Consider the following 12,002-nt stretch of genomic DNA (forward strand, 5'->3'; position numbering starts at 1 on the left):
ACTCCTGTTCTTTTGGCCCCTTCTTTTCCACTTGCCTGTCATTATTGACTTATCTGGCAGTGAGTGGCTATGCTCCCCCCAGTCTCTAGGGCCAAGGCCTTCGAGGTTTGTTTACTGACTGGCTTTGAATTACTTCTCCAGAGGATGTTTGCTCTGGGGCTTGGGCTGATGTGCGTGGGATAGAGGCTGTGCACAGAAGGGGGAGGGAGGGAAATCAGCTGTTTGGCTTTTTTAGCTTGCTAGAGGCCTTGGGAAAGTTGTGCTCTTACTGCATGTCCCTAGTTGCAAAAATAAGAATGATGATGTTCGCCTAACTAGAGGTTGGGGAGGGTGATTGTGAAAGGCTTGGAAAACTGTGAGTGAAAGATGCTTGACAGGAGCAAGATTATCAGAGGAGCAGAGAACAAGCTGTGTCTGTCCATGTCCTCCCTAGCTGTGAACCCGCCTGTGCACTATCATCTCCCTGCCTCTCTTCCACTGAAATAGAAAGGCTCTTTCTTGCCATTCAGGCCCCAGCTTGAGTAAAGTGTTGCCTTAACACTGTCACTTCCTCAAGTGTCCGTGACCATATTGCTGTCTGTGGCTTTGTCCTTAGTTGGGTGGGTAGGCGGGACTCTTGCATTTGAAATCAGGCCAAAGGTGGTGAGAGCCGGTAGCTTCACTGAATTTGAGATGGTTGGCAGGTTCCGGTTTGTGGCTGAGGGGATCTGATTCCTGGCAGCTGCCCTGGGGAGAAGCAACTGCTTATCTCCCCAGGATGTGCAAGGCAAGACTGGAGCTGCAGCAAGGAGGGAGAATGGTGCCCTGTCTAAGAGACCTGAGCCTGCGATGGAGAGTCCTTCATCAAGTGTCACCAGGTGTTGGGCATGCTGAAATGCTGGAGGGGGAACAGGAGTTGGGTGGATGCGTGTTCTGTGCAGCTGTTGTGGGTCAGCAGGACTGGAGGCTGCATGAGCAGTGGTCTCCAGGCCAGGAGAGGCTTGGGTGGAGCAGAGGGAAGGTGGGAGAGTTTCTGTTGCAGGGCTGGGATTCCTGATGAGTTGAGATTCATGATGAAAAGCTGTGTTACAACTGGTTTGTTTCTGTTCACTGAAAGTCTTTCAAACCAGCTTTAGCCTCTGCGCTAAATTGCTTTGCAGAGCCCTTCCATGCCCTGATCCGTGTGATGTCCTGCTCGTATGTGCCCTGCAGATGCCCTGCATCTGCTCTGATCCACAAAATTGCCAGACCCGAGTGTTCAATAGTCAGGAATCTGTAAAACTGGCTTAAAAATCATGACACATTTATTTAAAAATGATTTTGGGTGGTTGTTTTAAAGTTTGTACCCCTGTTAAGCATTAAGGATATCACTGCCAAATTCTGCCCTGTATCTACAAGAGCTGGGATGTGTCTTTGCTCCATGAAAGGCAAGCTTATCTAATTGCAGAGCTTTGGTTGTGTGACTCCCAGCACAGGATCAGGAGAACTGCCCATGCTGGATTCATCCCTTATCTCACGCGCACCTTTCATAGGTTTATTCTTTCTCTAGACAATAAGTTCTTCCTAGGATGGTCTTGCTCTTGATAGCCCAGTGTTTGTAAAGGAAGGCCAGCCCGCACACCAGCCAGGTGGGCTCAGCCTCATGTGTCCAGTTCTGGCACGTCCCAGCTGCCAGTTGCTGCTGTTGCAGTTGGTCTCGCAGCTTTGTCCTGGGCATTGGAGTGGGCCTGTGGCTACATCACCTCTTCTGAGCGAAGGCTCTGCTGCTTACTGGGGTGTGAGGGAGAAGGGGCTGACTGGCACTGTGAACAGCCTACAGTCTGTTGACTCTCACATACTAAATTTGATACAAACCCTTTAAGAGTGCAATTATTAGAACATTATTAACGCTGATGAGTCTTGGACTAAAATGACTCTCCAGATTAAAAAACTCAAACACACACATCTGCAATCCCCTAGCCTCCCAGCCCCATATTCCCCTTGCTGTTCTGGCTGCTGATTTGTAATTCAGAGTCTCACTTCTCCCAGCCTTGCCCTTCTGACGAGCGGCGTCTGTGTTATGAACCTGCTGGGAATGGCTGCAGCCAGACTCCAGGAGTCTCAGATGCTGAAAGCTGTCAAGTACACAGAGATATTCTGGGTGTTTTCAGCTGAGAATTCAGGTCTGCTCTAATGAAGCCGTAACAGAGACCTCAGAAGAGGTTTTGGTCAAATCAAGGTGTTATTGACTAATCCCTGCTTGCAGCAGTTGCTGAGATTCCCTGTGTTTCCTAGGCTGTTTTTTTCCCCCTCTCTCTCAACCTTCAAAACCAGCAAAGTTAAATTTGGAGGCACAAGAGCTCCCCAGCCCAGTTTGGTAGCATTAGGGAGGAGGCTGTGGGAGCAGAGAAGTGGGCTGGCGGAGCAGGTGGGATGGATACGAACAGACCTTCTCAAGCCCGCTGTGCGGCAGGGCCTGGGCCGTTGGCACAGAGTGTGGTTTATTCGATTGTCTTGCTGTGTCACTGCAGTGCACAGCCTCAGGCAGGTGGCAGAGGCTCTGGTGATCTGCGACGCTGTCCTGTTGCAGGGACAAATGGTTCAAACCTCCCCAAAGCTACAGTTTCACTGCCCAGGTGTGTCATGAGGCGGGGTCCAGAGTTGGCACTTGGGTGCACAGATGTCAGGCACTTTATGCCTGGAGGATGCTCAAGGACTCTTGTAGACTGTGCAGGGAAGGGTAGTGGGAGCAATCACTGTTGCCTGGGCATTGGGGAGGTGCTAGAACAGCTGCTGCTGAAGAAATTCCACCTTGACATGGCACGGGGAGCAGTGAGAGAGCCAGTGGCTTGGAGAGTCAGGAGGTGTTTACTTATTAAGCCCCTGTAATGGAAATACTCCCTTTTATGATGTGAATCTGTGGGGAGCCAGTGTACATTCCCCAGTGCCTGGTGGAAGGCAGTTGCTGCAGGCCACGTGCTGGGTGCAGCACGATGGGCTGTGGGGATCTTATCCTAAAGGACTAATGTTGTTAAATGCAGGTGACTTTTTGTGCAGAATGCTGCAGGATAGCCACAAGAGGTCTGAGGGGGAAGGCAAGACCTGGCGGGAGGATTTTTAGCCTGGATGGTTTTTGCTTTCCCTTCTTGGATAGCTGCCTGTGCCTGGCAGAACGAGCAGCATAGCGGTCTCATGCCTGGCACACTCACACTGCTGGAAACCAGCAGACCCCGGTGACTGGGTTGGGTCCAAAGCCTCCATCACTGCAGAGCCATTGTCTCAGCGCTTGAGAGCACAGGAATAGCCACAGGTGCTCTGCACATCTTGAGTCATTTTGAGGCAGCCAGTCTGTCTCCCCCTCTCTCAGAGGAGCTAATTATGGTGATGTTAATGAGACAGAGGTGCTGATGCTACCCAGGGTTTTAATGACTCTCCTCCAAATTTTCTGCTACTTTTACTGGAAAGACAAAAGAAGTAACATTTGGAAGGAGAGGTGTGCACTGGGTGGCAAGGAGCTACGTGTGCTCAACGGCAAGGAGGCAAAGGCCTGGCTGTCCTGAGCATTGCCATGCAGTCATACAGGTCTTGCCCAGCCTAAGCTGTGCAAAGTGCCCGAGCAATTTGGTGGGGTCTGTAAATCAGCGTACTATCAATTGTTCAGTAAAAGCCCTCAGGAAAGCATTCTCTGACGGCAGTGATTGTTTCTGCAGGTATTGGTGGTCTGGGTCTAGCAGCTGCTTCCCAGCATGGTGTCTCTGTTGATGTTACCTGTCTCTCCTTCTCGGCCCAAGCCTCATTCTCTCTGTTCCCCCTCAGCTTTTTGGCACAGACATCCTACTCTTGGGGTGGCACCATTTTGCACAGCAACTCCAAGGTCGAGCACAGGGCTAAAGGGACTGGCTGAAATCACTATAGCTCCTGTCCCATCAGAAACATCTGGATTTCTGCACTGGAGAAGGGCAAGACACTCAAACCACCTGGGAAGTGATTAGCACGGAGAGGAGCTGCCACTAAAGAGTGAAGTATTTAGTCTGCTGTCTTGTGTGCAAATTGGTTTGGGCTCATCTGTTATTTAAGTAGCAACTGTTCTCATTTGGTACGAACATTAATGTTTCACTGCACATTTTATCATTGTCAAAGCCCTTTGCTCCGAAATAGCTGCATGTGGCATAAGACAGGATAAAGGATAAGAGCCACAGCGGGTAGGAGGCAGGTGACCTGTGCTAGCTATGTGGTGCTAAGGACATGGATGGGAATTTACTGTCTAGGTATTTGTGGTTGGCTCCTTAAGCTGCCATAATGGGACAGGGCATGGAAGCGAGGCTTGGTGTGCAGATGCTGCTTCTGGGGAGACAGAGGGAGGCCTGCTCAGCACAAGGGGTGATGTGGCACTGTGTGAAGACAGATCAGACAAATAGTTGTGCGTGTGTGCACATGGCCAAAGTGTGCTAGAATGCTCTGGAACCTGGAAATGACTGAGCAGAGGTGCTGGAACACTTATATAAAATATCTAAATAAATCTTTAATATTTCTAATTGCAAATGTACATAAATTGCACGGCCACATCATTTCTTTGAACACCAACGACTTTCTCTGTACATTATTACATAGTTTAAAAGGAGCTGAAGGAGATTCAGCAAACACTTCCACTTTGTATTTTTTTTGTTTTTAAACATACTTACAAAAAAATTTTTTTCTTCTTTATAAGAGGATATAAAACATAGCGACTGCTTATCAGGAACAAGTATCAGCCTAAGCAGATATACAGAGAGAAAGAGGTATATCTTAAGACACAGTGATGTATGATAAAGGAATACGTGAACATGGAGACTGCACTTTTGGGGTACTCGTAGTTGAATGCAGAACTACATGAATTTACAGCATTGTCACAGCTCATGTAACCTGTGAATATGTATGCTTGAATGTGACACCCTTTTCCAAAGCTTGACTATTTCTGAGTGTTGTATAACATCCTTGGGATTGGATTTGGTTTGGAAAGCCCATGAGTTGCCTGTTAGCAGGCTTTTATCATTCTCCCTCTCTTCAGCCTCCCCCTGCCCCCCAATGTAATTCACCCCAAGGAAAAGAAAAAGGCAACAGTTCTCTTTGTAGGGTTGCAGCAGGGCTTGGCTGGTTCTCAATGCAGGGCAGGTACGACACTTCTAAGCCTTGTGGCAAAGCTGTTTCCTCTGAAATTGCCCTGAAGAGTCAGAGACCTATTTGGAGATGGGCAGTGCCCATTCCTGTGTCCAGTTAAGGAACCTCTTGGTGGCCACGCAGTCTGACCTGTGTCAGATTCCCGTACTGGCCCAGAGTGTTGTCAAGTCCTAGGTTGCTTTGAATGCAAATCTTTAAGGAAAAGGTTGAATACAACAGTTGTTGCAGGTGAGAAGGCTGTAGTGCTGCACAAGAAACCTCACGCTCACCCCAAGGACAGTGTCACAGTTGTTCCCTTTGCATTTTCTGCTTCACACTTTCAAGGCAAAGCTACATGTTACTGAAAGGGCAGTGACCTTGGTGGAACTGCTGGAGCACTGCTGTCTGTAGGAACTGCCTTCAGAAAGGCTTCTCCCGAGGCTACTACCTTTGCCCTGGGATTGCTGTGGGAAATGAGCCCCTTGCAGACTTCATTCATGAGCCAGTCCTTGTGGCTGTCCTGGCAGAATGAATCAGTGAATTAATTCCATCTTATGATGCGACCAAAAGTCCTTTCATTGTTTGTCACAGAATAGGCTTTGGTACGTTTTCTATTGCCTCTCATTATGGACATTAATAACAGAGAAAAGCCCATGAGCCCTCTAAACTTTAGAAGTGATTACTGGCTGATTGCTTTCCTAAGAGAGCTTGTAATGCCTCGTTCAGGGCCACCAAGTCCCTTCTCCCTTTAGGAACATTTGTAGTAGCAGAACCTGTGTCCTGTATCCCACAGCACCCTACAAGGCTGTCTGCCAGGCCAGAGGAGTCAGCGTGTTCTCACAGTGCAGTCCGTGCTTTAAAAGAGCAAAATTGGAAAACAAAACCAACCAGACTCAAATGACAATGCAGAGTGGCACAGGACTCTTTGGATGGAGGCAGGATTTGCTTAAACTGGTGCAAAAGGGGCTGGTGAGTCCACTGTAGTAATTAGTTGGCATGGGGAAGGATTTCTGTCCCACCAATCTTTTGGCACTAACCTTAAGCCATAGTCCCTGGCCAAAATGATGAGACTGATAGTCTGCAGTAGACCTTAGGATACCGTTCAGTCCACTTCATCCCCCTTTTCACAAAACTTTGCTCATATTCAGGAGTGTTCACTACAGTTTTTTAAAAAAACAACAAACCAACCGAAATCAAAACTCTAAAACAGAATTCTTGAGGTGGGCCAACCCCAAATCTGGATGCCAGTTGGCTTCTCTCCCCTTCCCTTCCCTCAGATCACAGAAGGGAGGAGGCTGAAATCATAAACTGTGTCTGGATCCAAATTTGCTAGTTTGAGTCCACCTCTCCAAAACAGCAGTGAGATACAGCCAAATCCTGACCAAATAAGCAGCACCAGAAGTAAATTACTATATACAACTGTTAGTGAGATAGATACGTTACAGTAAACACTGGAAACATTTACCAAAAAAAAAAAAAAATTAAGACTTGTATTAAGATTAAAAATCCGAGTGTTTTTGTTTTGTTTACACTTTACGAGTTTGCACTAGAACAGCCTCTTACTGTAGAAAGCGCAAGAATAAAAAGAAAATAGAACAGATCACAAAACATTACGTATAGTGGTTGCTTTACTCTGGTGCTGCAAGCACCTCTGTGAATTGCTTCTGGTATTGCTATGCCAGATACCAGGTTTGAGGCCACAGTCAGGTAACCTGGCCACACTGCACTCACACTTACAAGCTGCCACTTGCACTCTCGCACGTGCACACACACATACACGCGTGTGTGCGCACACACACGCATGCACACACACGTGCGTGTGCACACAAATGTACAGTTTATAAATAACAGAAACATAAATTGAAATAACAGAGCTGAGCCTAGATCTTAGAACCTATCCCCAGACTTTTGCAGGGGGTTCATATTTAGGTCCAGTTGTTGAAGCTTGTAGGGGAAGGCGTCATGGGGGAAAACAGGCTTGGGGGACCTCTAATGTAAAGAGACTTCATCCTGATTTGTGTTTCTTTTCATACTGGCTCAGGAAACTAAGCAACAACTCCAGAAGGTGTTGGCTCTGGAACTTCTAAGCATTTAATAACTCACCATGCAAGGATTTAAGTGTTCCTGCTATTTCAGCAGAACAATGTGCGTTCAGCAATTTGCAAGTCTGAGGTTGACCAGAAGTTTCTGACAGATCCTGGGAGAAAAAAAAAAGGGGGCGGGGGGGGGGGGCAGGGGGCAGAAATGCCTTGGCTTGTGGTTGAACAGAAGATTAAAATGTACTGTGTTAGCTTCAGTGCTGGACAATTGTTTTGTGGGTGTTTTCTTTTTCCAGCTCTTATGGAGAGCACTAACTTTGCATCCCAAAATTACTTCCATGTATGAATGGAAACATGTTCCTGGTGGGGCGCCCGCCCCCACGCCCTGTTAGCATTTCCATTTGTCTATGTTATTCTTCTCTTGAGAAAATGTCTGTCTCTCGCAACACAAATATTTCAGAACTTAAAAACAATCAGCTCTAAAAATACATCTCAGGGCAACAGCAGTTTAAAATAGTCTTTTTACAGGGTTCTTACAATGTATTTGACTCTGAGACAATGGCAGATGTAAGTGTACGTACCAAACTGTTCACAGTACCCTGTGTATCTCCTAGCCTGTCTGGGTCTTTTTCCAGTTGTAACCTTGTCAGTTTTGTGAGCTTCTTCAAAGCCATCTGTGCTAATTTTCCAAAATTCAAAGGTGACTGAAATGCCATAAATGCTTAGTTATTACTTTCCTCTGAGGAGCTCCTTTTGGGGGGGTCTGCTCTGTGATTGTGCCACTCTGCAGGCGTTGGCTGTGTGTGGAGACCTCAGAGCACAGCAACATGTTCACTCCTCCAAGGACCGGAGCTGCAGCAGGTGCAGCCTCACCGGACTTGGCCCAGGGCTTCCAGGGAACACAAAAGCTTTTAGGAAAAAAGCATCTTTAATTTCTAAGACACTTGCCTGCAGAAGAATGCTGTTAATGAGCCTTACGGCTGTGGGGCAGCATGGCAATGCAGTGCTCACTGGCAAACAGTGTCCTGCTCAGGCAGCCTAGGTACCGTGAGGTTGGAGATGGTATCTAAGCTGTGCAGAGCCCAGTGAACATCCTAGGCCCTTTGACTGTACATTTACACATGGCAGGAGGAGTTAAGACAAGCATTCAACAGTATATTAAACTTTAGTGGGAGGAATAGGCAGATGTCCTGTACACTGTACACTGTTATCCATATCTCAGAGAAATCTCTCTGGCTCTTGGTATGAGTGACCTGCTCTGAGACTGGGAGCCATGAAGTACTAACTTAAAAAACACAAACCAACAAACACACCGTGGCGGCAGGTCAGCGGCACAATCCCCCGTTAAGGAGGTGACCCCTCCGCTGAGCACAACATGTCTGAATGTGCCGAATCTGCATGTTTCAGCAGTTAGGAAAGTCTAATCCTGGCTTATGCCTGCACAGTGCTTCCTGACAAGGGGGCTTTCGGTGGTGGCTGGTGTTCTTGTTGGTTACTCCCTTATGACCAAGTTTTACATTCTTCGAGACGGTTAATTTCCATGCAGTGCTCATTCCCAATTTAAAGAGGACAGTATTCCAGAAAATGGGCTGTTTTTTTTTCTAATGCATACTGTGAAAGAAAAGAAATACAATTACCAATCTTCATGGTTCTTCAGGGCTTGTTTGTTTGCCTGTTTTTCTCCCCAGAATTAGTAAAAAGAAAAAAAAAATCTCTACACAGAGCATTACATCCCCATAACGAACCCCCTGTCAGGCAAGGCGCTGGCCTTTTTCACATAGCCCTTCACTCCCCCTCTGGCACAACGAACACCACGAAATCCAGCCCCTGTGCCTCATTCACAGCTCAGGGGCCAAGCTCAGGCAATATTTACTTTATTCTATAGCTAGACATGTAGGGGGCACATATGCTGGAATTATTGCCCTTTCTTTTCCCCATTATTCATGAGAGAGGGGAAGCAAGAGAGAGGACTCAAGAAGCTGCTCACCAGCTGGCAGCTCCCCTCCCCTCCACTTGCGTGCGGTGGCCCTGAGCATGCTCTGCTCCCCTTGGCTGCCCAGTGCCCACCAGAGGAGCCCCAGCAGTACTAGTCATAACCTTCTCCAATGCCCTGACACCATGGCTCTCCGTGCAACTCCTCTTTTGGCTACCACGTTGCACAGAGTGAGCCCTGACCTCTCATCTGGCCTGTGGGCCCCTGTTAATCAAACACTAATTAGCTGTGTAAATGCCCTGCTGATAGTCACACGCTGTAAATGGCAGAGTGGCCTCAGGAAAGCAAGTAAGAAGAGTCCTGGGCTCAGGGTTTGCTTTGAGGAGTGAGGGCTGTGCTCCAGGGGAGTCACAGGCAGGGCGGGTCAAGCTCTGCTGCCGGTTCCTAGTACAGCCATGTACAGCAGCACTCAGCTGCCGCTGGCGCTACCCTGAGATGCTGTCCCAGCAATACATTCTCATCCTCCCCTGAGCTGTTACTGCCAGCAACCTACCTATTGAACACGCTTTAATTAGACTGACTGGGCCTTGCCTGCCACCGGCTCTGCCCAGCTCCCTTTATTTTGCTTACTGCAATGACAAGGGCATTATTCCTTGCCGGGAGGGTTGAGGCATATCCTTTGGGCAGTTTGGAAGGAAAAGTTTACTTTGTTTAAACATTAAACACTGATTTAAATCCGACAGTGACAGTGATTCTCAAATATATGGTATTTCCTTATGCCACTCATCTCACACTCGGTCTTTTCGTCCCCTCAATGTGCTGGCATTAGCATCTCCCACAAAGGCTCAGTCAAGTGCGCCGTCCGCAGTAAGGAGCTGGTTTCTCTGGGAGGGGGGGAGAGAGCAGCCGTTCTTTGAAGCCGGGGCTCACACCTGCTGCTGCACGGTCTGTCTGGCCAGGCCTCCTCTCCTGCGGCAGCGCCCTCCATGGGTTAACAATTACTGCTGTTTCTGAATTCTCCATTCTCTGTAATCTGCAATTTAGTTGGGTTTGTGGGGGAGATCCCATTACGTGTCTGCATGCTGTACCTCTCTTTCAGCTGAGTAAGGGCACTCATTAACCGTGCGTTGGCAGCATCCAGTGAAGCAATGCGTTTCTCCTGCAAACAAATAGGCAGAAGGGGAACTGTAAGTGGAAATGTGTGAGACCTGACTCTCTGTGATGACAGGGCTAGTTCCAAAATGGCAACCTAGAATTTCTTGGACCAGGACCCTTCTTCTTTGACAACCTTAGGTGTTTTTGTTGTTCTTTTAAGAAATCATTTACTGAAACCCACTGCTATTAACAGGTCTGCAAATGTATTTAGCCCATGTTTGCCCCTGCTGCTTGCCAAGCAAGCAGTCATCTAGCAAGCAGAGGCAAGTGAGCTCTGCCTGTGCTCCAAGCTAGCAACACACAGGCCATGTTTGAGCCCGGAGCCTCAGTCAGACTGCAAGACTGTGGTTGTACCCTGTCTGTGAGCTCCGCTGAGCTGTGATGGGCTCATGCAAAGCCTGCGTTCCCTTCCGAGAGGCCAGATTGAAAGCTTCTAAAATTCTGGTTTGGGAGGTGTGATTTTAAGAATACATTCCTCGGCTAACTACAGAACCCCAATATCTGGGCCAGTTCAGAAAAGCAACAATCCCTGTAGGGTAGTATCCTAGTTCGTATATGATTCTTATAGTGATGTTAGGTAGAAGGTTCTCTAGCCTCGATCCCATTCTCAGAATTGCTTTGGCAACAGGAAGTCCCCATGAAAGCTGCTGCTGTCCCAAATGATGCTGTTTAACAGAGCCTCTTTCTAGTTCTCCATGGTTAGCCGCTTGGCCTACAGAGGTTTTTAATGCATCAGGCTTTTAAACAAGTGGAATTAGAGCTAAATTCATTTTATCATTATGTTCTAATTGATCCTGAACAAAATGGAGATAAAGCAGTTTCAGTTATGAAACTCATTGCATTGTTTCTAGCCTATCTGCAGCTGTTAGACTGAGAGTAAGATTCCTCTTCTAAAATCCAGCTCTCTCCCAAGATGGTTATTCATGTCAGCATTTAATTGATTTTGTTAGTGTAAATTAATAGTTTAAATGACTTGTGGCCTCCCAGGACATCTGTGATGGCAAGTTCCTTGCTCTCAGTGACTACTGTTACAGGTACTTTGCAATATTATAAGGCTGGGAGAAAGAGCTTCTGTGTTACAGTCTGATTCTGCCACTGCTGTTTGTGACACTGAACAAGTCACCTTCCTTCGTCTGCCCATTAGCAAGAGGGAGTAAAAACACCTCAAAGGGACAGTTTGTGCATAACTTTCTATGACAAAGTCTGACATTGTACAGATTGAGATGACAAAAAGCTAAAAGCTATTGATTGTACTAGGGTCATGGTAGCAGCCTCACATGTAACACACAAGGTGATATGGACTAGCCAGGTACAAGGCAGACTGGTGAGAGCTGCTGGCAGTCCTCAATCTGCACAGATCCCAGTAACAGGCTCCCCTTGATCTGCTAGGATTTGCCTGAGTGCAGAAGTGAACATGCTGATTTACTAGCTTTGAACAAATTACAGAAAAACAGTGATTCTTTTTCAAGAAGTTTGCTACTGTCTGATCTCCTTTTTAATTAGCTATACAGTAAATTAATCATGACTGGTGACTCACAAGTGATTAATATGGTCCTTAAAACTAATCCTAGAATACAGTAGCACTGCAAACTGCAGGAAAGTCTAGCTGCTGAGAAAATACTGATCTCTGCTTAGACAAATTATGAGATTATGGACCATATTTTCAGATTCTCCATAATGCAATACCCATCTGTCATTGCAATCTGTAGAGCTAACTGAGCTTCCTAATTCTGCAAGCCACAACCCCAAGGCTGAAGAATGTGTTGGCTTTACTCTGGCCA

General features: G+C 47.2%; 1 protein-coding gene across 1 annotated transcript in view; it reads right to left on the bottom strand.

Annotated features, from left to right (window-relative positions):
- Positions 1–4,461: 4,461 nt before the first annotated feature.
- The window catches only part of DAB2IP (DAB2 interacting protein), a 232,340-nt gene continuing 224,799 nt past the window's right edge, over positions 4,462–12,002 (bottom strand). Inside the window, exon 16 of the mRNA XM_067309020.1 lies at positions 4,462–10,225. Coding sequence (XP_067165121.1) covers positions 10,058–10,225 — 168 coding nt within the window. The 3' untranslated portion in view covers positions 4,462–10,057. The remainder of the gene's footprint in view (positions 10,226–12,002) is intronic.

Source organism: Apteryx mantelli, chromosome 21 (assembly GCF_036417845.1).
Source record: "Apteryx mantelli isolate bAptMan1 chromosome 21, bAptMan1.hap1, whole genome shotgun sequence".
Lineage (NCBI taxonomy): Eukaryota > Metazoa > Chordata > Aves > Apterygiformes > Apterygidae > Apteryx > Apteryx mantelli.